Source organism: Gallus gallus, chromosome 1 (genome assembly GCF_016699485.2).
Source record: "Gallus gallus isolate bGalGal1 chromosome 1, bGalGal1.mat.broiler.GRCg7b, whole genome shotgun sequence".
Classification (NCBI taxonomy): Eukaryota; Metazoa; Chordata; class Aves; order Galliformes; family Phasianidae; genus Gallus; species Gallus gallus.
Window position 1 is genome coordinate 80,653,172 of NC_052532.1, and position 26,508 is coordinate 80,679,679.

At 46.7% G+C, this 26,508-nt stretch overlaps 2 protein-coding genes across 12 annotated transcripts in view; one reads left to right on the forward strand and one right to left on the reverse strand.

Annotated features, from left to right (window-relative positions):
* The window catches only part of TMEM39A (transmembrane protein 39A), a 25,280-nt gene extending 23,234 nt beyond the window's left edge, over nucleotides 1-2,046 (reverse strand). The window contains exon 1 of the mRNA XM_040646018.2: nucleotides 1,860-2,046. Coding sequence (XP_040501952.1) covers nucleotides 1,860-1,982 — 123 coding nt within the window. The 5' untranslated portion in view covers nucleotides 1,983-2,046. The remainder of the gene's footprint in view (nucleotides 1-1,859) is intronic.
* Nucleotides 1,117-25,840, forward strand: B4GALT4 (beta-1,4-galactosyltransferase 4). 11 transcript variants are annotated; one of them, XM_046943708.1, is made up of 10 exons: nucleotides 1,597-1,647; nucleotides 3,529-3,734; nucleotides 4,066-4,163; nucleotides 6,139-6,319; nucleotides 13,866-14,332; nucleotides 15,612-15,844; nucleotides 19,575-19,762; nucleotides 22,257-22,379; nucleotides 24,607-24,711; nucleotides 25,151-25,840. In XM_046943708.1, the coding sequence occupies exons 5-10, from the start codon at nucleotides 14,056-14,058 to the stop codon at nucleotides 25,290-25,292; spliced, it is 1,068 nt and encodes a 355-aa protein (XP_046799664.1). In that variant the 5' UTR covers nucleotides 1,597-1,647; nucleotides 3,529-3,734; nucleotides 4,066-4,163; nucleotides 6,139-6,319; nucleotides 13,866-14,055; the 3' UTR covers nucleotides 25,293-25,840. The 11 variants fall into 11 exon arrangements, with proteins under 11 accessions (XP_040501955.1, XP_046799664.1, XP_040501982.1 ...); XM_040646024.2 differs by lacking the exon at nucleotides 1,597-1,647 and adding an exon at nucleotides 2,279-2,312; XM_046943702.1 differs by lacking the exons at nucleotides 1,597-1,647; nucleotides 6,139-6,319 and adding an exon at nucleotides 2,279-2,312.
* Nucleotides 25,841-26,508: the final 668 nt, after the last annotated feature.

A 26,508-nucleotide genomic window follows, 5' to 3' on the forward strand; every position in this document is an offset into this window, starting at 1 on the left:
TGGCATAGACTTTGTGTCCATGCCTAAGAAAATGGTACCTCTACTCATTTTCTACAGGTGGAAGGACATCAAGCTGTTGGAGCAGGTCCACAGGAGGTCTGTGAGGATGATCAGAGGGCTGGAGTACCTCCCTATGGGGACAGGCTAAGAGAGCTGCGGCTCTTCAGCCCTGAGAAGAGAAGGCTCTGAGGAGATCTTATAGAGGCCTTTCAGTACCTGAAGGGTGCCTACAGGGAAGCTGGGGAGGGACTTTATAAAGGGACGTAGTGACAGGACAAAGAGAAGTGGCTTTAAACTGGCAGAGGGTAGATTTAGACGAGAGATTAGTAAGAAATTCTTTACTGTGAGGGGGGTGAGATGCTGGAACAGGTTGCTCTGCGAGGCTGTGGATACCCCCTCCCTGGAGATGTTCAAGACCAGGCTGGATGGGGCTTTGAGCAACCTGGTCTAGTGGGAGGAATTGGAACTAGATGATCTTAAAGGTCTCTTCTAACCCAAACCATGGTACCATTTTGTTACAAAACAATTCTACTTTAGCTCATGGATGTGCATATGAATGGGAAACTAACCCGTGCGGCTCTAAAATCTCCTCTTGTTCAGCAACTAGCAGTGCTAATGGAAACAGACCTGACTTCAGAGATTTTCATAGAGCTGTGATCTCGGAGATTTTCACAGTCACAGAATGGTCGGGTTGGCAGGGACCTTAAAGCCCATCCATACCTACTCCCTGCTGCGAGCAGGGCTGCCACTCACCAGGTCTGCCCAGGACCCCATCCAGCCTAGCCTCTGTGGATGGAGCCCCCACAGCTCTCTGGGCAGCCTGTGTCAGTGCCTCACTGCTCTCTGAGTAATTCATTTCCTCCTAAAGTCTAATCTGAACCTCCCCTCGAGTTTAAAACCATTCCTCCTTGTCCTGTCACTACCTGCCCACGTAAAGTCCTCTCCCTTCTGCTTTTAAGGGACCCTAAACTACTGCAGGCCGTCTCCTCCACTTCAGGCTGAACAAGCCCAGCTCCCTCAGCCCTTCCTCACAGCAGAGGTAACTGTGAGGGCTCCTGCCACGTAACGTCTCTCTCTCTAAAATCTACGTTCCGAGAACGGAAGCTCCCGCCTACTGACGGCTCCCAGCAGCACAGGCGCGGCGATGCCCGCAGCCCTCGCGGCTCCCGGGCGGCACTGCAGCCAAGCGGAGGGAAAGCTGGCAGGGTTCCCGCTTCCCAGCCACAAGCGCGCTGCGACACGCCGACGTCTGACCCCCGCTGATTAAGTTATGCCTCTCGAGATCGCAGCCGAACGCCAAGCCAAACAAGCGGATAAGGCCCGCGGCCCGCTACTCCGCGCCGCCTCGCCAGCCGCCGGCCGGCCGCTCTACCCAACGCGGGCTGGGGGAGGAAGAACGGGGTCTCTGTGGCTGGAGGCGGCCGCTCTGCCCCCCACTCTCTATGGTCGGGAGCCGCCCGCAGCCGCCACCGCGGGCCGGGAGGTGTGTGCGTTACGTGCGTGCTGGGGGGCGGAACGGTGGCGGCCCCCTCAGCGGCGCGGGCCCCGCCCCCGGCCCGCTCCGCCGGGCTCGGGGAGGAGGGGGCGGGCAGCGGCAGTGCGCGTGCGCGCGCGCGGGGGGCACCGGCGGCTGAGAGGCTCGGGGAGGTGAGCGGCGGGGGTGGCGTGACGGGCCGGGCCGGGAGCTTCCAAGGGTCGGCAGTCCTGGGGTCGGGGGGCTGCGGCCCCTCAGGCCGCCCCCGGCGCGTAGAGTGAGCGGGTCGGGCGCCCTGTAGCTTGGCGCTGCCCACGGGTACGAGAGGCAGCGGGCTCGGGGTAGGCACCGCGGGGCGGGGGGCCGTGCCACAGGTGTGACTGACCTTGTGAGCAATCCTGCGGGAGTTCGGTGCCTGATCCCTCTTTCTCCATGTCGCGCTTGAAGCGGAGCCGAGCGGTGCGGCTCCCTGAAGCCTTCCCGCTGATGAGAAGCGAATCTCATTCATTGCTTCGGGCGGCGCTCTGAGGGGACGTGCGCGGCTTGCCGCGATGGCGGTGCCCAGGAGGGGCGGCCTGGAGCCGGCTGGGGCGGGGAGGGTGGGCTTCCGAGCCGCGCTGCCACCTCTCTTAAGGTATAGCCCTGCTGCGGTTAGAAGCCTCGCAGGCGTCACGTTTTCACAGCGGCGTGGTGGCGGTAGTCTATTGGAAAGGAGAATATCTGTATTTCCTGCTCACGCCGGCTTGACTGAAAGAGTTAATAGCAAAGGTCTCTTTTGTGTCTTTAGCGCTCTTTGCACCCTTTCTCTTGGCAGCTAAAGAAGTTCCCGGGGGACAGGGTAAGTTTAGGAGCTGTCAGTTTTCACTGGAGGGGATGAGAAAGAAGGGAGGTGTGGGTTTTGCTGCAGTTGAGGTGGCTGAAGTTAAAAACAAGCGAGGAAATGCGAACTTTGGGATCCGTTTTCATTCTTGAAATATTTAAGCTTGGCTTTCTGTGGGTAAGGTGGGTAGTTACACGGGATGCCTTCTCTCAAGAGCTTATTTCCCTGCAACTCGGAGACTGTTGCAGTTCTGCAAGTCTTCTGTTCATTGCAAACACTGCTCTGATCTCGGCTGCCAAAAAGCATGGCTTGTGGGTGCTGTTTTGTTCACTTAGCGCTCTTCAGCTTAGTGAGAATGTCTTCCCAAACCTCCTTTGTGCTGAAGTACCTCACTTGCCTTCCCATGTGCTGTAAGTAAGCGCCCTTGAGAAGCCTTTTCTTTGAGTAGCATAGGTCACGGTTTTGATTTATGTAGGTATTTCCTGGTTGTTTCTGTAACAGCTGTATTGCATTTTCACAAATACCTTTCTACTTAGTGGTAAGAAATCCGGTCCTTCAGCTTCAGGAGCTCTGGGTGTTTCTCTCGCTCTCTGGTTTGAGTTGCAGCGTTATTCTTTCAAATAAGTCAGAAGAAAAACTTGAAGCTGAGGGGTGCTCGATTCTGGTTGTTAATGCATGACCCTGAATCTGGGTCACACGAGAGTTTCAAGTCAGCTGGAAGTGGTGGAGTGTGTCTGAATGGCCTCCTGCTTGATGTGGGTGTCCAGTTTGATAAAACAAACCCAGAAAGCAAAGCACCGTGCTTGCTTAGGCAAATACTTAGGCTGGATGTCACGCAGCACTGATTGGCCGGGCTGGCTCTTTCTGACTCCAGGAGCTGCTTGTTGCGTGCTGCGTGAATGGGACCTCAAACACCATGTAGAGCCATGGGAGAGAGCTTCCATCACGCTTTTTCTTACAGTTTCAAGTGTTTTTAAGGGGTTTATATGAGTATCAGACCTCTGCTTTCTTCTTTATGCTTTGCCATGCTTTTCCCATCCCAAGTGCTTTGGCATACCTGCATGTAATGTGCCTTACAGCTAGGAAAACTTCATCTTGGTGTCTTTTTTAATATATTTCTTTGCATGAATGCAGTGTTGCTGAGAGTAACAGCTTCTGGATAGTACTTCTTTGTCTGGCAGTGAATTAAGTTACCACGTGTCCTAATTCAGATAATCCTTTTAAACCCTTACAGTGGGGATTCTGAACGTATGCGATTTTAAACGATAGCAGAACGTTAGGATCCGACATCAGTGGGGTCTCTGCAGTGCTAACATTCTGTTCCCCCCGCTGTACCTCGGCCTTCAGTCTTGCAGCTGATTTTCATCATCAGCGAGATGGGAGGGTAAGACCTGCACAGTAATGAGGAAGAGTTGAAGCAGCCACATACCTCACTTCTGAGTTAAGTATTGTTTCCCCACCAGTTCTGAATTCTCTTGAATGCTGTCCTCATTCACAACACTTCAGGAGGATGTGAATTAGAGCTCTTACATTGAACGTCTGGAGCTTTATCTTCTATATCAAAATCCTTCTGCAGGGTTGAAAACCTGTGTTAGCTCTCAGTGGTGTTCTAACGTGAAAGACATCCTGTATGTTTGATTGCTTAATAACACGCACAGCTTTTAAGTTCTTGTTTCTTACAACTTATGGAAAGATAGGTTTATGGTTCTCAGTTCACAAGATAGACACGTCTGCATATCTTATTACAGCTTCTGTCCTATACTGCTTCCAGGAAGCCAGCAGCTGCCAGAAAGGAGGGGATTGCTGAGCTGCATCATATCTTTACCATCCTGTTATGAGATCCCCGTGTCAGCAGATTTGTTTTGCCATGTGAGTTTTTAGAATATCCCACTGATGGTGGGATTTAATGGTGTTTTTCAGCCGTGCTGTATTCTTAAAAAGATGTGTTTGTGGTAAGCAGTTATAGGGTAAGTAGTTACGAGTAGGTAGTTATAGGGTGTGCCAGTTCTGATTTCTGTGTGCTTTGCTGCGTCTCTCTGCACTCGCTCTGGGGTCAGTGGTTCAGTTGGAGTGGTGTAACGAGGGAAGCGATTCACAAACGTGCTTCTTGGCATGGAGAAGTCAGATTGCGTTTTCTAGAGTGAAATCAGAGCCCATTATGTTTTAGGAAAGTGAAAACTGCACTGAAGTATTTGAGTAGCACTGAATCGCTTGGCCCGTGCTTAGCAGTTACGTTGGGTCGCTCGCAGCAAAGGATTAGGCCATCTCAGAAATCTCCATGTCATGTTACAGGCACTGTTTGCCAAGAGCTTGGCCTCTCTTTTTAAGGAGCCATAAACAAATACTTGCTTCTCGCTGGATCACTGAAACGTTGGAAGCAACTCTATATCCACTATGTGATATTTAAGAGGAGGTAAAGAACTAAAGAATGATGCTAAAGCCAAGACGCCTGTAGAGGCTATATTCAATGAAAGTATGAACTGAAGTTTCTTGGGCATCATTGAAGTTGTTGCTTCAGGCTTGTCTGCCTGAAGATAGGTTGGGGTAGAGGTGGCAGGACAGTTATGCCCTGTAGCTGTGACTACAGATAGACAGGCAAAAAGCCGCAGCCAGTTAACCTGAGGCAGATTGACTCAAGTGATAAAACTGTACTGGTACAGCTGTGTGCCTGCTGTGGCTGGCTCTGACACACATCTGTTGCTGGAGCAAAGCTGAGTCAGTCAGACACCCTGGGAAAACATTTAAGGAGGGGCAAAACGCTGCACGGCAGTTGTGAGAGGAAGGAATGAGGCAAGAGGCAGAAGTAAGAGTGTGAAATGGCCCAGTGAACAGCAGTGGCAGTGAAGAAGGAATGAGAAGAGTTGTTCTAGCTGCCACAGCAAACATTGCCCTGCAGCGTGTGGAGGAGGAGAGCATGCTGGAGCTGTGCCTGTGTCTCAGAGTCTGATGAAGAACAACCCCAGTCACCACTGCAGCCTGTGCAGGATCCCACAGTGGAGGAGGTGGATGCTTCCTGAAGGAGCTGCGGCCTGTGGAGAGCTGTGCAGGAGCAGGTTTATCCTAAGGGCTGCTGAAGAACCTAGATAAGAACTGGAAAAAGTGTGAGGAAGGAACAGCAGAGTGGAACTGCCACGGGCTGACCGCAGCCCTATTCCTTGTGCTGCTGGTGGAGGGGAGCTGTAGGAGCTGGGAATGAAGGAATGAATGTCAGGTGGATGGACATTTTCAAGAGTGATTTCTTGAGTTCTGCTTACTGTGCTTTGTGGTGCCTGTTCCCTTAATTCAAAGCCCCGATGAGCTGAAAGGGTGTTTGGTGCATCCACAGTAGTGCTGGCCTTTGGGGAACCTGTCATGGTTGAACCCAGGGTGAAACTGCTCTAGCAAAACGAGGTATGTGGATATCAGAGCTCAAAGGCTTGTTTTCCTTTGCTGAAGTAACGAGGGCATTTAGCACTAACTTCTCTAGCTGACTTCGAGCGTTTGACTGCATTCAGATATTTTCAGTAATGGGAAGCTAAACTAGCAGATGTTTTATGACACTCTGTGACCTTTGTTCCATTTTAGAGTGGGAGCATTGAAGTTGATGAAATCATAAATCTCATGAATTCTGTCTCTCTTTCTGTGTGTTTTTCCTACTATCAGAGATTAAGAGATACCAAAAGTAAAACGAAGTGCAGGTATTAGAAGCCTGTGTTTGGATATGCTATGTGTATGACCAGAAGCATCCCTTTCACAGGCTAGATTTCAGATGTAACACCACATTCACTGTATTGTTTTGGTCCTCCTTTGTTTGTAATCGTTTGTATATAATCATCCTCCTAAAGTCACTGTTCCCATTTAACAGAAAGCTGCCTTCTGACCTTCATTGTGGGAAGGCTTGTTGGAGGATCACAGGAGAAGAGTGTTGGAAATGCTGTTTGCCTCCTGATCTGGCAGATCCTGCGTCTGTGTGAGTCAGTGGTGGTGCAAAGAAAGCACAGTTTGGGGATTAGCTCTACACTGTGCTCTGCAGAGCAGAGAGGAAGGTGAGACTGTAACAGCTGGGATGCAGGGTGGTTTAGTTTTTTGTGGCTGACCAGATAAACTGTCCTGTAATACTAAAGGTATTTTTTCCCCATTATACTGGGTGACTGAAACAAGATGTTCCCCAAAACTCTTGTATAGTCCGAATAATAAATATCTGTGGCATAGAGAAGGCTTACTGGCAAAGCTGCTAAACGTGTACCTCATTGGAACGGAGTTGCACAAAGAGTGCAAACAGGTTTGGATTACATTAGTCCTTTCTCTCCCACCTCGAATCCAATCAATCCCAGCTGGGTACCCAGTGTGACTTAAGCCTCATCAGTGTGTTCTCTATGAGTGTGAGAAAGTCACACCCTCACACAGGTACAACTCCAGCAAAGGAGGGGCTTGCCTGCTTGATGTACGGCTGCTGGGGAGCCTAATGGCAGAACTCATCCCAGCGACAGCGTGGCAAAACATCACTTGGCCAACACAGCTCGAGTGCTGATGGGCAGGATGGTAAAGAGATGCTGCTGTCACTCTTGTCCTGTTGACTCTGCTGGCTCGCCAGAAGAGCATTACAGGGTAGGGTGTGTCTGCTCATCTCCATGGGTATCATCAGGAGAACAGGCACCTTGATCTGTCCAAGGAAGATGGCATCTCTGACACCAAAAATCTTCAAATAAAACAGGTACTAGAAAGGGCTTGAGCAGTAGTTTGTAATCAGATTGTTTAGGAGCACTGCTCCTGGCCTGCTGTTCAGTCCACATGTGCCTGTGTACCCCCCATACTGGTTCTGCCATACCTTGGGGCCAGCAGAGAGGCTGCCTGCCTTCCCTTGCTGGCAGGTGGGCGGAGGGAGGCCCCCGTGGGGCAGCACTGTGGGCCCTCTGTACAGCCAGGGACAAGCTGGATGTGTTGGCTTTTTGTTTATTAAAGTCATTCTGTGAGCTTTGAGCTCACCCTTTCCTGCAGCATGTGAAAGGTAACAGAGGTCTCTTTATGGTGTGGGGTTTCCTGGCTGGGAAGTGCCTGCCACTTGCGTAGGGCTCTCCATACTTCTAGCAGCGACTGCTCCGCAGGAAGGAAAGATGTGGCAGCAGCAGCAGCAACAGTGAGTGTTTAATGTGCTTGCTTCCTTTGGCTTGAGATCCTGGAAAGTGGGTAACAGTGTGGAATAGGTGTTCGACTGAGGGCTGTGTGTGCAGTGGGGAAAAATAGCCCACGACTTTACCATTATTCAGTGCTGTCAGTGCTTCCTCGATAGGAAGAGGAATAGGATTAAACAAGTACTGTATAAAAGAGGTGTTAAAATCTATTAGCTTAAAGCCGAACTGAGAAGTTCAGCTGTTAAAATGAAAGAGATGCCTGCGGAAGGAGCAGCTTGATGCTCTTAAAAACATGAGGACTTGATCTGTTTTGCATAGAGAAGCTGAAGCTGTACAGTGATTTCTCTAGCTTGTCAGCTCTAAAGGATTTAATTACTTCTGGGCAGACTTGGATAAGAAGGTTGCTTCGCTTACCCACTGCTGCTTTTGATTTTGGCCTGGATGGAATAGTAACTGATAGTCTGTGTTTCTGATCATTGCAATTCAGGGAACTTCCTTGTGCCTCGTTTCCTGCTTGATCTTCAAGAGTTTTTTTAAAATTAGGTTGAAGTGAATCCTTTTTGCTGCTGAACCTGTTGTGCCGTCAGTGGGATTTGTGCGTTTCACCAAGCCTCAGGAGGCTGCATAGGCTTCCAGGAAGTTCTGCGTGATAGGAAACCTCTCCTCACCCCATAATGTGAAGCAGGTAGAAACAGGAAAACTGATCTCAGGAGCTGTTCTGCCCATATTCTACAACAGGATGAATAGTTTTAAATACAGGGAAAAATATGTAGGCAGCAAGTGTATTCTTACTGTTTGTTTATTTAAAAAAAAGTTTAACAGTATGAACAGTTGTGTGAATCTAGGCCTCTGTATTGTGTTCATAGTGATTTTTTTTATCTGCATGTGGAAAACAAGCATTTAATGAGGTTTTTGTCAAGTCCAGTTGCATATCAGAGTTTATTCGTAAGGTTTCAATACGTTGGAAGTCAATACATTGGAAGGAAGGGAAGCCATCCAGAGGGACCTGGACAGGCTGGAGAAGTGGGCCCATGAGAACCTAATGAGGTTCAATAAGGCCAAGTGCGGGGTGCTGCACTTGGGTTGGGGCAATCCCAGGTATTTATACAAACTGGGGGAAGATCTCCCTGAGAGCAGCCCTGCGGAGAAGGACTTGGGGGTCCTGGTAGATGAAAAGCTGGACATGAGCCAGCAGTGTGCGCTTGCAGCCCGGAAGGCCAACTGTGTTCTGGGCTGCATTACAAAAGGGGTGGCCAGCAGGGAGAGGGAGGTGATTGTGCCCCTCTACTCAGCTCTTGTGAGGCCACATCTGGAGTACTGCATCCAGGCCTGGGGCCCCCAGTGTAGGAAGGACGTGGAGCTCTTGGAGCAGGTCCAGAGGAGGGCCACTAAAATGATCAGAGGGCTGGAGCAGCTCTCCTAGGAGGAAAGTTTGAGGGAACTGGGCTTGTTTAGCTTGGAGAAGAGAAGGCTGCAGGGAGACCTCACTGTGGCCTTCCAGTACTTGAAGGGAGCATATAAACGGGAGGGGAAACGGCTGTTTTCGAGGGTGGATAATGACAGGACAAGGGGGAATGGTTTTAAACTGAGACAGGGGAGGTTTAGGTTGGATATTAGGAGGAAGTTTTTCACCCAGAGGGTGGTGTCATACTGGAATAGGTTGCCCAGTGAGGTTGTGGATGCCCCATCCCTGGAGGCATTCAAGGCCAGGCTGGATGTGGCTCTGGGCAGCCTGGTCTGGTGGTTGGCGACCCTGCACTTAGCAGGGGGGTCGAAACTACATGATCATTGTGGTCCTTTTCAACCCAGGCCATTCTATGATTCTGTGGTTTCTTTCTGTCACTGATACCTACAACGGGGCTGCCACAGAATCCTCTACCTAGGGTTTTTGTCTAGATGAAAAACAGCCTTTAGTCTAGAATTTCTGTCTGTTTCTCAGCTTGGTGAATGATGACTTCTGTCAGGCTGTTAGGAAAATGCTTACCACGTATGGGCAGATTGACCTTGGAGCATGCATGTGGGGAGCCAGCTTGCACCTGCATTGCTCATTTGCTCAGTCCTTGCACAGCACGTCTGACTCCAATGCAAGTGCACATGTATTTCTGCTAGGAGAATCCCGTGTGGAAGGCATGGGCAAGGCACTGGGGCTTGGAATGCCTTTTTATAAAGGCAGAAGGCTACCGAGCTCATAGGCAAGCTGGAGGGCACAGGGACAGCAGTCACTGCAGAGGGGATGTTGGGGAGCAGTCTTAGGGTGATTGTGGTTACACTTAGTTGTTCTCTGCAGTGCTGTGCACCTGTAGTCGGCTGTAATGCTCTCAGCTGACTTTGGTTCTGCTTCACTGAGAGCTGTTATTTCACAAGAGGAGAGCTGCACTTCAGGTTGGCGTGAAAGTTTCTTGGGTTCCTTTAATGAAGGTCAGAGGTAGGTTTTTTATGAAGGCTATCCCATTAGCAGTGATTTGGTGGCTGTGTTACAGCTCTGGGCTTTCATACCGCTTCTCTGCACGTGGTTCTGAAAGGCAGTGTTTTATTACCCTACTTCTTGCTTGTCCTTTTATTCGAATGTACGGTCATCTGTGACTTCAGTGGGTGTCCTAAAAATGCCACCTCTTCGCTGTGTTACTCAGTCCCCTTCCTTCTTTAGGATAGCGTTCTCTGCCAGTAAACTCAAATGGCTGGCTGCACCATTCTCGTGTCTCAGGGGAAGAAATGAACCCCAAACCTAGGTTCAAAGGCATTAGTTATTCTTGAAGTAGTAATATAAGGTAGGGTCGCTAACTGATTCAGCGTGCCAGTTTATGAAACAGGAATGGTGCCCTTCTGCGTGTGTTGTGATGAGCTGAAGCTGACTAATTGTAATTGTGCATGCGGATGTATGCCACTGCAGAAGCACTCGGGTGTATTTTAAGCAAGAACAACATCCAGTCGATGCCAAAGAGCTCGGTAAGATGTGATTTTAGTTATCATGCAGAGTAATTCACTGACAGTAGTACAGTTTGAATGTCAGTCAGGTCATGATTACTGTCATGATTTGTCATCTATGTGCTATTCTGGTATTGAAAACAGTGAGCTTTCAGTAGTGTGTTCTGGCTGATGCTGCTGATTGCCTCCTGGTATTTTTTCCCCTCTATCTTGATAGTTTTTCCATAGATTTTTAATGTTTGTGGTCTGCCTATAGGTAGAGTCACTTCTGCGTGTTAATTTCGGTATCTGAACTTGATACCCTTTTGAGCTCGAGTTGGTCTAGGACACGTTTGGGTTGGTTACAGGAGGAGCTTTATGGGGTGGTACTTTTGGTTTATGGAAGTTACTGCCTTGGGAGTGTTCCAGCTGCTAAATGGTGCACTGGAGAAGTAGGGTTGTGAAAGTAATCAGCGTTACTCCCTGGAAACTTGCAGGTAGTGCTGAGATGAGCAAGATATAGTTTTGGTCCATAACTGCTGTGGGACGTCAGGGTGAGGGGCTGTTACTTCCTCGGTCACTGCGGTGGTGGAGATTGAAATGAGCGAGCTGAAATGAGAATGAAGCTACAGTTGAGAATCACTTGTGCCACGCAGCAGTCTTTCTCTGGCGTGACAGCTAATGAGAGCTAATTAGGAAATGATGATTGGGTGAAAGAAACGCGCCGATGTTTCAGTGAGCAGTATTTGAAAACAAATATCGCTGTTTTCTGCTCATTAGTCAAGCTTGAAACTGGGATTACTTAATGTGTGTGAATTCAATATCACTGCTGTCACCTCTCAGGGCTCTGTGGCTGCGACTTGTTTTATTCCAGTATTTTATTTATTTATGCCAGCAAGGCTTAGTAAGGTATAGGAAGTAAATCTCATTGCCAAAAGAAAAGAAGTCCTTTGCAAATCTCAGCATCTTTGTTTTCCATTCCTTTCCTGTACTTTTCCTGTTACCTTCATTCCAGTCAGCTGTTCCTTTCCTGTCTCATACTTTTTCCCTGTGGTGTTTGATATGCAGCAGTTCTATCTGCAGCTCATTCTCTGGTTAGGAGCGAATGCACGTTCTGTTTGAGCCCTTATCTAACTTTGATTTTTCTTAACTATAAAGCAGCAACTGCTTTCTTACTGATTTTTTTTTTTCCTGGGTGAAATGGGACATTGTGCTTGCTGGGAAATGAAAGCTCTCTTCTTGGGATGTGGTGGGGTATTCCCAAAGCGCTGCCACTGAGCTTTGTAGGGGCAGAAGAAAAACAGTCAGACCTCCAGATCTACCGCAGTGTGTGTTTGTTTTCAAGAGCCTATACTTGCAGGTTGGTGGCAATGTGATTATAGTGATCTTAGTGGAGGAAAGGCTCTGTTTTAGTCTTTGGTTTTTCAAATATTCCGAACTGTCAGGTCAGAAGAAGCGCTGTGTATTTAAAGGGTGCTTCAGGATCATTGGAGGCGCACACATTGGATTTGCAACAGTGGTGGCACCCCTTGGAGTGTGTCACACTCTGTGCCATAGGTAGCAAAGGCAGCGTGGCAGGTACCAGAAGGGGAGAGGTGGGCTGCAGGCCGGGTTGGTGCAGAGCAGCTCCTGTGCCAAGAGCACGTCGTCAGAAAGCATGCTGCAGAATGCGATGGGCTTCCTTTGAGGCTCTTACTGTGATTCTGAGATGTAACTACTGTTTTTGCCTGTGTTTTTAATACTGGGCTGTATTATGGCTGAATGTTGCTTGGCCCGGGGCTGTGGTGAAAGGAAGACTGATAGTTTGCTGGAGCACGGCGTGTTGGGGTAGCTGCTGCAGTGAGTGCAGCGCTCTTCTAGGTGTGTGCAGGGCCTGTGCTAAGTAATTCTGTAGTAAGGAGTCATTGAACAGCTCTGATGCAGAATGTACGATGCATGGAGAGAGGAGGTTTCCCATTAAATGTCTTACCTCCTGGGCACTGCGCTGTCAGTTCCCAGCAAACTGAGAAGCTCAGTCCCAGGTTTGGCTCCCATGTACGTGTTGGACATAGGGTTTGAATTTTGGGTGCTCCCATGCGGACCCAGAGGTTGGACTTTGATGATCCTTATGGGTCCCTTCCAACTTGGGTTATGCAGGGATTCTGTGATCAGTGCAAATCAGCAAACTTTTCCAGGAGATACCAGGGTTAAACCAGCAGAATGTGGTATTACTGTATTCCTTCTGCCTGTGGTACCTTTCCAGAGGCTTTTGTGTATTCTGAGAGCTAGTGCAAAATAACCCTGGTGGGGTTTTTTTGTGCTGCTATTGTGATCCAGCCTGATTCATGTGCTTTGTCTTTTGTCAGTGCCTTTGCTTCATTTATCCTCAGTCCTTGTTCTTCTTACAGGTGGCAGTTTTGTCATGTTTTCCCTATCAAAGGGCTCTTTAGTAAAACTTCATTCTTTGCTGTGCTCCATTGGGCATAAGTACTAGCACTGTAACTTTATAGGATGATGGCAATGAAAGCCTGTGTGAAAACCAAGTTCTTATAAAGGTGAGGAAGCAGAATAAAGGATTGGATCCTCATAAATCTAACACTGAAAAACCAAACCTTTCCCTTGAGAAGCAGGAGGATTTTCTTGTCTTGTTGCTTTCTTATTACAGGATGGCTTGGGTTGGAAGGAACCTCAAAGCCCATCCGTATCTACCCTCTGCTGTTGGCAGGGCTGCCACCCAGCAGCTCAGGCTGCCCAGGGCCCCATCCAGCCTGGCTTTGAAGGCCTCCAGGGATGGGGCACCCACAGCCCCTCTGGCCGGCTGTGCCAGTGCCTCACTGCTCTCTGAGTAAAGAGTTTCCTCCTAACATCTCACCTAAATCTCCCTTTTAGTTTAAAAGCCTTCCCCCATTGTCCTGTCACTGCTAAAGGAGGAGGATGTACGTGAGAAATTCTGGGTGAGGACGCAGAAAGAAGGTGATGGTGTCAGGCAGCAGATATGGGGGAAGGATTTTGGATGCCGATGAAGCGTTTTGTTTTTCATGCTGCATTGTGTATGGCAGTGTAACACGGATGATATCTCTGAAGAATTTAACCGTTTTCTTCCGAAAGAGAGCGATCCTGTGTTTATTGTTTTGGTGGTGGCAGATAGCTTTATTCGTAGCCAGCAGCATCCCCGGCCTTGCAGCTGTTGTTACTTTTGGTAAAAATAGACTAAAGCCCGTGTATTGCCAAGAGCTGCACACACACATAACATGGGGTAGCTGTTGCACTTTCTGATCTTAAAATAACAAACACACACCAGCAATAAAAACCAGACGGAGTAGGAGTGGGGAACAACGCAGAGGAGTGACGTGCCTAAAGTCATGCAGCTGGCTGTGGCTGAGCTTGGGCCACAGCTCAGTTTTTGATCACTTTGTGCTTGCTGTTCCTTTCGTGTTTTGGTGCTTTCATATTTGGCTTGTATTTCTGATATCGCTCCCTGCCTTGCCGCCAGCTCTCTTCATGAAGTTCAAAGGTACAGCAGTGGAGGGCGATAGAAATGAACGCTCCTCTTCCTTTTTTCTTCTCTTTGGTCCAGGTTAAGTCATGTTTTCTGACACTCGAAGAACAGTCAGCGCTGCAATTCCATGAGTCACAGAACCACAAGAAGTGCGGCTGCCCTCCCTACATGCAGCTTCCTTTCTTTACTGTAACGTTCTTCTTGGCACCTCTGGCTTCTTCCCTACTGAGTGCACAGCGGGGGACCCACGGTGGCATCGGGGGGAGCGATGGCCATAAGCTTGTATGTATTTCACTTCTTCAATAAGTTCAAAGTGTTCCTTCTTGTCACCTTGTGTTTGATGATGCTATGGGCTGCGTTCAGTTACTTTGTGGATTCTGGACAGACAATTCCTAAACTTAAGAGTGTGGGGGAGCATTTTGGAAAGATAATCAGCTTGGAGAAGGAAGAGGACAGTCAGAAGGAAGAAAAGATGAAGATAACTGAAGGAGTTCCTGCAACAAAGCCACCTCAGGGTCCCTGTCCAGCTCTGTCTCCGTACCTGCGTAAGTGACATGGATTTTCTCTCCCTTCTAACAAGTTACATCCACTTTGGTATGGCCTGCTTGTTTTCCTATTAGCTGTTTTACAGCTAAAACAGCCAGTAAACAGCTGTTTAACAACATGCTTTTCTGTGAAACAAGTACAACTGTACCAGTTACAGTAAGTGCTTTTGGGTGGGTGGCTCATGGCACTGAGTGACTGTGCTGTGTCTGGCTGAGCTAGCAGCTGCTATGGTGCTGAGCATTGCATTTGCAGCTAGAATGGCACTGAAAACAGTTCTGGCTAATGCTGAGCAGTGCCAAGGCTTGCTGTCTTGCATCCCTTTCCCTACGGAGGCCAGTAGGCCAAGGGTGGGTGAGACGTTGAGAGGGGACACAACCAGCAAGGATATATCATGCAGCTGAAGTTATGAAGTGTGGAGATGTACAGGGCATTGCTCTTTGCTGTGGGAGAATGTCAGAATACAGCTTTCAGCATAAGGAAGCTTGACCAAATAGGCGCTTTGGGGCTGAAGGCATCGGAAACCCAGCAGTGTGAGCCATCTTAATGCTGATAACTCGCAGCACTACAGCCCTTTTGTGCACTGATTGTATTTATCTCCATCATCACCTGGCACGTGTTCTGAGCAAACCTCTCTATCCTACTGCTCTTATGATAAGATGAAGGGGAGGATGTTCCTGCTTGCAAGTTAGATTTGGTATTCTCTTGAGTGATGCTGAGAGAGTACAAAGACAATGGATGATGCTTTAAAAATACTGCAACAACCTAATATCTGTGTGTCAAGCATTACTCTGGGCTGCTGAGTCTGGAGAGGCTCCTTGCGAGAGAAGCGATGATAATTTCATGTGGTTACAGAGGGCCTTTGTACGTTCTCTTCTGTATTTGTAGTATTAAGCCTGCAATACTTTTGTTCATGCTTTAAGTAGAGGTGACTTCTCCCAAGCACAGTCCTGGGTCTCTTTCCACGTTGCTCTTCTCCTCTACTGCTTTGTCCTGGTGGCAGTTCCTGGCCAATTCTGCAGCAGGATGAAACCTGGCTTGGTATTTATGTATGCTTTTTAATCACTACTCTGTCATCAGTTTAACTAAACACTCACTGCAGTCTCTTTCTGCCGCCCACGTAATATTCTTCTTGTACTGTCTTTCTCTTGGACAGCCAGGGAAACAAACTGTGGCTTAAATCTGGGTTTCTTGTGCTGATTATAGAGTACTTTATTAGGTGACAGGACTATAGCCACAATTAGAAACAAACTAGGAAAGCTGATTGTACTTTTCCTACAGGAGGTGCCAGCAAACTGACCTTCAGTCCATCTCTCACGCTAGAAGAAGTGGAAAAGGAGAACCCTCAGGTGGCCGAGGGCCGATACCACCCTGCAGAGTGTTCAGCCTTGCAGCGTGTGGCCATCCTCATCCCGCACCGCAACCGTGAGAGGCATCTGCTGTACCTCCTGGAGCACCTGCACCCGTTCCTGCAGAGGCAGCAGCTGGAATATGGCATCTACGTTATCCACCAGGTGGGGCAGCTCTGCAGAGGGTGGGGAGGATGTCTCCTCTCAGCGATCCTTAGAGCTGTGTGCTGCCACCTCTGCCATCTGGCACCAGTCCTGAGCCTGCTTGGTGTGCTTTTGCTTGTTGAGGGACACAGTGGCAGCTTGCAGCCATTGGTTGTAGCACTACAGAATCTCAGCCGCTGTTAGAACAACAGGGAAATATTAAGAAGCAGTGTCTTTAGCCAGTGTTCATTTCTCAGTCTAAGCTGAGTTTCAGAGTTAGTATTCAACGTAAGCATCTTGCAGTACTGGTCCAACTGTCATGCATGCAGCTAGGCTGACATTCTGTCTGTCTTCAAACCTGGAGCTGTTTGTATCTAGCTCTTCTCTCCCATCTGCTTACTGGTCGTGGTGCTTAGCAAGCAGCACGCGTCCTGCACTTGTACTTCTGTCTCAAACTAAACACACCAGTTACTACTTGTATGTGCTTTGCTGGTGGGAAGAAACAATTGCGGCAGAGCGTTGAGTTCCTGAAAGACGGAGTAATTTCCTATTTAGTATTAGTGTTCTTTTAAGCTCTGCAGAGTCAGTGGCTAAAATCTGAGCGTACGGACCTGTGCCAAGTTGACTTTTAAGTGCTTATGTGTTCTGGTCACGTTAGCTAAAAGCAATACAGATTTCTCTTTTGTAATGTGTTGTCGTCTTGATTTCTTTTGAATTGTTTGATTCTAAACAGATTCTGCAGGCAGCAGGAGACAAAAGAGGGGGAGAGGGATAAATTAGTATAGTTTCCCTTCTCTACTTTAAGAGGATGGACTTGAGCCCATTCTAGGTGAAAGTGTACATTTTTGCTCAGTCATATGGCAGGATCTACTTTCAGTAGGAATGTGCTGTTCCTTTATTATTTAGAGTTGCCATGTGGCTGCCCGTAGAGTGGAAAAATGAAGTTTTTTCTGCATTAGTGCATACTGTCTTTGTACCAAGAGTGGCTGTAGCTCACAAGCAGTGTGGCTAACAATGGCAGAATGGACACTCTCTTCATTTATTGAAGTCGTAGTATCATAGAATATCCTTGATTTGGAAGGGACCTATATGGATCAAGTTCAACTCCTGAATCACTTCAGCAATTAGCAAGGCTGGGTGGGGAGGTGTTAAGGAACAAGCTGGGTGAGGATGCTGTGCCTGTCCTTGAGCAGGCATGCAGTAACGCCTCAAGTGTCCTCCTGGATCCCTGCTTGGTGGCACACGTCACCTATCATACAGTCCTACACGTGTCCTTTCACACACATCCCATTGGCCAAGAGCTGGTGGATTCAGCAGCTCAGGCCTCATGATCCTTTAGCTTCTTTCCAGAGCCTCGCTCCCCTTCAACCCTCCAGGCAAGCAGCATGTGTGAGGTGAAGGCAGGCTGTCGTCATGTTAGGAGAAGGTAACAGAAAAGTCTGAAGGCTTTGACCGATGCAAGCAGCAATGCCGAGTCTAGGCTTACTCTATCAGAGCTTTACTTGGATGACTGTTATCTCTTGCTTGTCTTTCACTATGCATAGGCACACCCCGATGCTGGAAGGTGAGTCTAGCCAAAACACTCTTACGGCAAATCTGTTTTTACCCTGTTTGTGATGTCTCTAGTTGCTTTATGCATCTTAGGGGAAAGAAATAGATAAAACCAGGATTTAACTATGAGAATAAACAGAGCTTGCTTCGGAGAAAGATTAAGTAACGGAAGATTCTGTCTTATGTAGCAGATGAGAGTAGACTTTGCTATGTGTTTAGCATATGGTCAGCACTGAAATGGCCTCTCCTGGAAGGCTGTCTCACTGTTTGACACCTTTGTGCAGGAGGGGGCTGCGGTGGCTGTCTGTGCTGGTGACTGAGACACAACCAACCAGTGGTAGATGTTGCTGCTGAGCTAGTGTGGATTTGATGCACAAGTGAAGTTCTCTACATGTACCATACCCGTCATCTGAATTGTTCTGTTGCTCACCCACTAATCTATGATTCTGCTGTTAGGAGAAAGCGTTCTGATAGATTTCTTCTTACTGCTCTGCACTTGAAACTACTCAGGACTTTGACATCATAGATTCTTGGATTAGTTGCATCTTTGAAAATACATTTTTTTCCTTGACTCAGAATAGAGGCAACCGATGATCCCCCTCTCGATTTCTCAGCACAGGCTGTATTTCCCAAAGTGGAGCTTATGGTGAGCCATAAAGCTCATAATTTACCTTTGTGCAAGGAGAAAATGGCTGTTGGTAATGGTGAGCAAATTACCTTTGCAGCAAAGTGTTACTTAGTGGAATGTTAAGACACACTTTGTATGCAGCTGCTTTTCCCTGCAGCTAACCTGCCCTCAGTTTGGAGAGGCCAGCTTCTATTTTCTGTGCAACCTCTTTCTGTCCAGGTGGCTTCTAGCTTTTGGGAGAGAGGGCTCCTTTGCTACTTCTCAACTTTTCTAAGTACATCAAGTTGCCAATTAGAAAATGAGGGGCCTCTTGCTTTCTAGGAGTGCATAGCTGGGCGCTTTGATTCTAAGTGCCAACTGGGAGTCACAGAATCATTAAGGTTGGAAAAGACCCCTAAGGTCATCTGGTCCAACCATCAGCCCATCCCCACCATGCCTACTAAACTGTGTCCCATGGTGCCACATCTGTGTGTTTTTTTTTGAGTACCTCCAGGGATGGGGACTCCACCACTTCTCTGAGCTACCTGTTCCAATGCCTTCAAGGCCAGGTTGGATGGGGCCCTGGGCAAGCTGGTCTAGTAAATGGGGAGGTTGGTGGCCCTGCCTGGCAGGGGAGTCGGAGATTCATGATCCTTGAGGTCCCTTCCAACCCAGGCCATTCTGTGATTCTCACCACCCTTTCAGAGGCAACTTATCACTGAGTCCTCAGGAGTATGAAGTGTTCTATAGACAGATTAGTCTGTACAGTCCAGAAAAAAAGTATACAGCAATATAAGCAGCCACGTTGTTTCAGAATCAGTGGTGTCGTGGTAAGCTTACAAAACTGCCAGGTAAATATATGAATGTATGTATCTAAAAGGTGGAAAATGATATTTTTGATAAGTGAAGAGATGCACTGCTTTGCTGTATAAGCAAATGATGAAGTTTAGTAAAAGTGAAGTGAAGCTCTGTGCTGGGAGGAGTCCCTGTGCAGCCTAATAATTAGGTTATAGGCTGGAGTTACAAAGGAAGAGACCCACATTTTATTTCCCACTCTGCCACCTACTGTGTAGCTTAAGGAAATACAGAACAACTCAGAACTTCTTAAGCACTGCTGTTATCTAAACTAAGGGGACAAGCATAAATCACCTGCGTTGAGTGCTCTGACATCTATAAACCAAAAACTATGGGAGTAATTTTTTATTAAGCTTCCAAAAGTCTTAGTAACACAGTTGCATAGCTTGTTTACGGATACCTCTTTGTTATGTAGCTTGATGGAGTAACAGGGCAGGAGCAGCAATAATAGTGAGGTTGCATTGGGCAACACGCATGCTTCTGGTGGCCCTGCAGCTGTAGACTTTCCTGTCCCTATCCCTACCCATGTAGAGGCTTAAGAAACACTTTGCATCGTTGGCTCTGATGCTGTATCTAATGTTATAGAGTTGTTCTTCATACAATTATTGATCCAAAGCCTGTGGAGCACAAATGTGGTTGTCAACTGTGTGACTGGAAGAGAAGCCTGGCAACAGTTCTAGTTAACACATGTGCTAGTTGACACATTTTTCAGAGCTTTTTTTCTGGTCCTCTCCACAGGCTGGCAGCACCAAATTTAATCGAGCTAAACTGCTGAACGTGGGATACTTAGAGGCCCTAAAAGAAGAGAACTGGGACTGTTTCATTTTCCATGACGTGGATCTGGTGCCAGAGAATGACTTCAATATTTACATGTGTGACAGACAACCCAAGCACCTTGTAGTTGGCCGGAACAGTACTGGATACAGGTAAGAAACCACGAACATGACAAGAACAACAACCTGAAAGTGCCAGGTTTCTGATAATGTCCCTCTTCTTTTCAAGCTGTATACTTGAGTGCTTCCTTCCTTTCATCTGACACTGCGTTTCTGGTGGTAATGCTCCACCTCTCTGGAGCACTTTCTAACAGAAGATCTTCACACAGATATCTTTGAAGTTAGCCCTGTGATCACACATAAGAATGGTCATTCTGGTTTCCGGGGGTGTTGTGAGAGGAAAGCAACATACCACAGACCTTATGTCTAAGCTAGAACTGTATCTGCATTCTCTTGGTGCTGTGGTTCAACAGTATGATCGTAGGATTGTGCTAATAAAAACTGCCGCTTACCTTTTGTTGTTGGAGAGGTAACTTCTGCTGCTGAGATCTGCACAAGCATGAGAATCTACCAAGCACGAGGGGTTGTCATTAAATTATCTGCCTGTGCAGCATCTAATACAGCATTGTTCTGGTTTTAAATTGATCTCTTAAATGCTACTGTGATGTAAATAATTAAAGACAAAAAGTCAGGTTCAGTTCACCTTAGAGGAAAAAAGGCTCCTGATCTCAGTGAATTTAATGACTAAAGTGGTTTCATTCATTGGATGTGTTTCTTTCAAGATTCACCTCTTATGTTATGTCAGTCTAAATATTAATTAGAAATGGGTTTTACAAGAGCTGATTGCAAGCGCTTTGAAGTAAAGATCTGCTTCACCTCTGGGTTTCCTTTACTAAATGTATGAGAAAGGAGGACTTGTACATTGCCTCTCTTCGGAATAATAATCGCTTTCCTGCTGGATGTCAGTCACTAGTGGTGTACGTACCCTGGGGACAATATGGGGAATGACACTGCTTAATATCTTCATCATTGGCCTGGACAGTGGGGCAAAAAGCACCCTCAGCAAGTTCAAAGAAGATACAAAGCTTGGAGGGGTAGTCAGTACACCATAGGAATCTCAAGAAGTTCAGCAAAGCGGAGCGTGAAGTCCTGCACCTGAGGAGGAAGCACATGCTGGAGACTGCCTGGAAAGCAGCTTTGTGCCCACCAGTACCTCCTCCTATAGGTCCATTTCTGCAAAGTTGGACATCAGCCAGCGTTGTGTCCTTGTGGCAATGACAGCAGATAGCACAGTGGGCTGTTAAGGGGGAGGGGGTATCCTCAGCAGACTGAGGCGGCAGTTGTTGCCCTCTATTCAACACTGGTGAGAAGATACTGGAGTGCTCTATCTAGCTCTGTGCTCCCTGGTATAATAAAGATGTGGACTACTGGAGTGAGACCAGAGAAGGACCATGAAGAAAATTAAGGAACTGGAGCATCTGGCATGTAGAGAGGCAGAGAGTTGGTGCTGTGGCAGCTCAAGAGAGGTCCTACCAATGTATTTAAACATTTGGCGGAAGGTGGAGCCAGGCTCTTAGCAAAAGGGAAGAGATGATGGATGCAAACTGAAATACAGGAAATCTAATTTAAATGGAAGACAAAGCATTTTCCCTTTGGAAGGGGATCAGACACTGGAACCAGCTGCCCTGAGTCATTGTGGCATCTCTGTTCTTGGAGATGCTCAGAACCCAAGCGGACAAGGTCCTCAGCAACTTGCCCTGTAGCAAGCTGCTTCTGTGATGGAAGTAGAAGTCAGCCAGCCTCAGAGAAAAAACAGTCTGTCTTCAGATTCATGGTAAAGCAGAAACAGTGCTAAACACTGCTCCTTTGCCAGCGCTGCCAATTTGTTCATCTCTTTAGGTTCGTGTAGGTTTGAGAATCAAAGTGCAATGTGCAGCCACTTGCGCAATGCCTCTGAGGCTGGCAGTGGCAATTTAGCAGAAGTTGTCTTGTAACGCTTATCTTAAGGGCCAAGAAAGTGGAGGGTGTCATAAAAAGTAATTATCAAAATGGTGTAAGATAAACGTGGTATGTAATTACCTTGTTAAAGTAGATACAGTTTCCTGAACAAGGACAGTAGAAATTAAAAATGAAGCTTTTAGAGTTGAACTCTGTGACATTTAGGTTGTAAAGCAACTTGCACCATACGCCACCTTGGAACTGCTCTTGTCTTGAGCTGAATTCCCGTAGCACACAGGGAGCGTGTGTAAACATATAGTCTGTTTTCATGTAAAGGTTGTGAGATTCAGCTCTAAGGTAGTCAGTAGCTTGCTGTCGTTACTACAAAGGAACAGCTCTTGTTCTTTCTGCTGTATTGCTTTGCTTTGTTCCTTTCCTACTTATCAGGGTCCTTGAGGAGAAGAGCCTTTTTGATTAGCAAGGGGAGGTGTGTAAGGAAAGCTCCATTCTTTCAGTTGGAGAGCTCTTCTGGCCTAAAGCAAATCACTCTTTTTGTGAAAAGTGTAAGAGAACCGGACCTACATCATAGGTTCATGCATCGTGAACTCTGCAAAAGACAGGTCTAGATCAAGAGTTTTTATGTGGTTGATTCATTGTTGGTGTAACTCAACCTTTTAATTCTTCATTTTCTCTTCCTGTCTACTTCTAGGTTACGTTACCAGGGATATTTTGGAGGCGTAACAGCTCTAACAAGAGACCAGTTTTCCATGGTGAATGGATTCTCTAACAACTATTGGGGTTGGGGCGGAGAAGATGACGACCTTCGAATCAGGTAAAAAGAAGGCTAGATGGAAATGGGTGTGAGAAGGGGAGGAGCTGGGTTCGAAAAATAAATAAAAGCTGTCAGACTTCAAACTGCCTTCAAAGGTGAAATAAATGCTACAGGATTCTTGAATTCCGAAACGGTATTGCTGTATGGAGATTTGGAATGTGAAGATGTAGTTCTGTGTATGTCTTCCTCTTCAAAAAGATTAGGCAAATCTACAACCCGGTCTTTCTCCTGAGAGAATTGCTGGTATGTTTTTGTTCATTGATTTTTGCTTTTTCTGTTTCAGCCCCAGAGTGTTTTTATTCCGCTCTGGAAATTGGCTGTAACCAAAATAAGATTCAAAGTGTGGAACAGTGTTTGCTTGAGATACAAATGTACCAAGATCCACTCCTTTTGCAAGAGTGTGGGAGTTCTTGGGTTTTGGCTTTTTTATCTTTTAAATTCACTCACTGACTACCCGAACTTTATCTGAGCAGAGCTTTGTTTGTGGGTGGTATTGACTGTAGTTAAGACAGTGAATAATTTGCATTTTAGAAAGACTGTGCATATATCCGCGTACCTTTTGCTCTTACAAAACTGTCAGTTTGTAACTTGGGTATACTTGGTCATTCTTACATGTTTACCTTTTTCAATTGTTTAAATATGCAAAACATTTTGGAGGTGTGGAAGTCATGCTCCTGGTGATGTTAAATAATTATACAGATGAAATCAAGCGTGTTAAAGTTAGGAGCTTCCAATGAAAGTTTTTGTTACTTAAGCAGATCAGTCAGCTGTGTCTCAAGAAGTCTAAGAGGTCTTCTTGGTGACATGGATTTCCGTCCTGTCTTCGTAACAACTCCCTTCCCACCCCCTAGTCTCTACCTAGAGACACCGATTCCCTGTGACAGCTCAGAATCTGCCTTTTTTAGTGGCAAGGGCTGGTTAGTATCATCTTATTCCCCAGCTTCCCGAGTTAATGAGCAAACAAACATGCTGCTGGTATTCTTTCAAATGTTTGTGTGCACATTACAAAACTAGCTGAGCAGTAGATGGGTGGAACTTGGAGGTGTTTGCAAGTGCTTGGAATCAAAAGTGATGTTTGCTTGTGCTGGCACCTGACAGCTTCTTGGATGTTGCAGTCTTTGGTGTGGTAACTAAATTCTATGAGCCAGAGTGCAATGCAGTCGGCCTCAGCTCGTGTCTTTCTTCCTGGGTAGATCTCAGTCTGTGCCGGTTACAGTGGTAGCGAATAGGAAGCTTCCTTTCTCGGTAGGTCGTAGTACAGAGATCATTGCAGCCTTCCTCTGCGAAGGCAGCAGATGGCAGCATCCCCTGCAGTATTTTCAAGAACTGAGGGCTGCAGTGCTGCTACGTTCTACTGATTAGTTTTTATGCTTAAATGCAGTGCTTTCTTCCCCACTCCTCCCTACAGTGAGCATTAGAAAGATTTTCACATCATCTGTTGTTTTTGATCATTTACTGCTACAGTTATTGGAGAGCTATAGGGCCTGCTTCTTCAGTCTTGGTTTCCTGCTGCTCTTTCAGCTGCTGGTATGACTGGCGAAGACCCGGGCTATTCCTTAACTCCACTGTCATAAAACTGGCCCTTTCTGCTGCTGACAGAGCAAAATTGTTGTGCTCCACAGATAATGTTTAAGGCCAGAAGTTCCAGTCCAGTACCTGATGCCAGACACTAAAATCCATGCATGCAAGTTAACATTTCTGGCCCTGTTTTCATGAAGAGGTTATTCACATGAAGAAAAAAAGTTCAAAATTGTGGGGCTGTCTGCAAACCACAGGAAAATAAGACCCTTTCCTCTTTTTAGTGGAGAACGATGTGTAGGGGCTTCATTATGTTAGTTGAAACAAACTTGTTGTAAAGCATGCAGTGTTTGTACAGACCTCCTAGGTTAATGCATGGAAGTAAAACTAGATGAGACAGTACTAATTTAAATGGATTCTGTTGTAAAACATGTATTTAAAGCAAACTCTACGTGATCTCTGCTGTAATAGCTATGTGTTTTTCTTCAAAAGAAAAGTGTATCTGTCACCCTCCTGGAACTGCTATACAGAAACCCAACTCTGTGAGCTCTGTTTCTATGGCAAAAGAGAGTGTGGAAGAGATGATGATGAGTTGCCTACAGTTCTACAAGCTTGCTTCCATGGCACCTAACAGAGTTGAAGTCTCAGAATGTTATTTCTTAAGAGCTGGCTGGTGGTATCTTGCATATGGCACAACTGTTTCTTGCAGGGTTGAGATGCAGAAGATGCGAGTGATGAGGCCATCTGCTGATGTAGCCAGATACACAATGATCTTCCACAACCGTGACCATGGCAATGAGGAGAACAGAGAGAGGTGAGATAAGAGCAGTATTCCATCTTACTTTGTCTTGGTAGGTGGCTAGGAGCCAGGCAGCTGGTGGCCCAGGTCTTTGTTCTAGGTAAAATGGGCATCTTGTAGTACCACGTTTTGGGAAACGTGACTGTGATACCACATGCTAGCAGCTGCTCTGTGCATGAGACCTGCCTGTAGTTGAGTTGGTAATGTTCCTTAGAACCTTATGAATCTATAATCACAGGGATATGATTTTTAGATTATCATTTCAGAGATAATTGGCTTAAGCCCCTCTCCCCCCATGCTGAGGACAGGAAAAGCATGAATTTACGTTCCCAGTAGATACAAAATGGCTATAGCTCTATCTAAGATCAATGGACAGGGGAAAGAGCTCAACTCCACTCTTACAGAGTTTAGTTTTGTGCTGACGTAACAATTTTCTCCTCTACTCTGTCCTCAGGATGAAGCTTCTGCGTCAGGTATCTAGAACATGGAAAACAGATGGGTTGAATTCCTGTTCCTATAGACTGCTGTCAGTGGAACATAACCCTTTATACATCAACATCACAGTAGATTTCAGCATGCAGCCAAAGATCTCATAGGGGTGAGCACCGCACAGGTTTTAGGAAATGGCAGCAGATCCTGTTTGTGGTTGGTGGCACAGCAGATGACTTGCAGCGCTCTGCTTGAAAGAGTACTTTAGCAGCACAGAAGAATGTTTTTCTGCATGGCATCTAATTAGTCAGCAGAGAAGCTCATTTTCTGAGGACTGGAGAGGCGGACTGACCCCTGGGCAGGTCCTGGTGTTCTTCTATGCACTTTCTGCTGAGATGTTCGCAAGTTTCCTTGTTTGGGCTGGTCCAGTAGAAGGACTTGAATCAAGTCTCCTGAAAGAAATATTTCTTAAAACTATTCCTGAACTTCCAGTTTGAAGTAGGAAGGTGACACTGCCAAGGCTTCAAAAGGAGCAGGCCAGTCTTTTCCCCTCAAAAGCACAAGAATTTTTTACCATCTATAAACTTGTTGAGAAAAGCTCGTTTCTTCTAGCCTGAAGAAAAACTGCTTGTGGGGTGGAAACAGCAATAATGGTAATAGGGGAGAAATGATTAAAAAAATCTCTCAATAAAATATAATCTGCTTAATTCAAAAAGCATCTGTCTTTTATAAGCTCAGCTCACCATGTAGTAGGAGTACTCAAGTGTCGTACAGCAAAATGGAAGTCTCATTTAATTCTGCAGTAGCCTGCAGGTTATGCATTATTCTGGAGAGAGCTAGAAGGAAGCAAGCAGGCTGTGTGAGATGGAGGAAGAACTGCTGCCTCTCTTCGTTCTTTCATGGCTTAGGCCATACTGTTAGCAGCATGCATATCTGTGTACCCAACAAAGCTGTTGCTGTTTCTGATTCTTGTTTTCGTAAGAGCGGTATGGATAGCTGTTCCTGTATGCTCGGGGATTTCTGCTAGAACTCTGATTAGAAAAATTCCTTATTGCACCTGATCTGTCTTTATCCATGCCTGGTGGATAGGCAGTCCCTGCAGGCAGCTGCAAAGTTTGGGGGATTTTCTTTTAGGAAACTGTACTAAGAATTACACGACAAAAAAACATGTTATAGAATTCCTCTATCTCTGGTTGACATGTATTACTCTAACTGTAGAGAAAAATGAAGCCTTTAACAGGTTCTTGAGTATGAGGGTGATAGATGCAGCTTTTCAGTGAACAGCGAACAGGAATTTGATGGTATTATATACAAGTAACAAGGTAAAAAAAATCCTATCTTACACTTGCAAAATAACTGAGGCTTGTAGGCAGTGCTACAGAG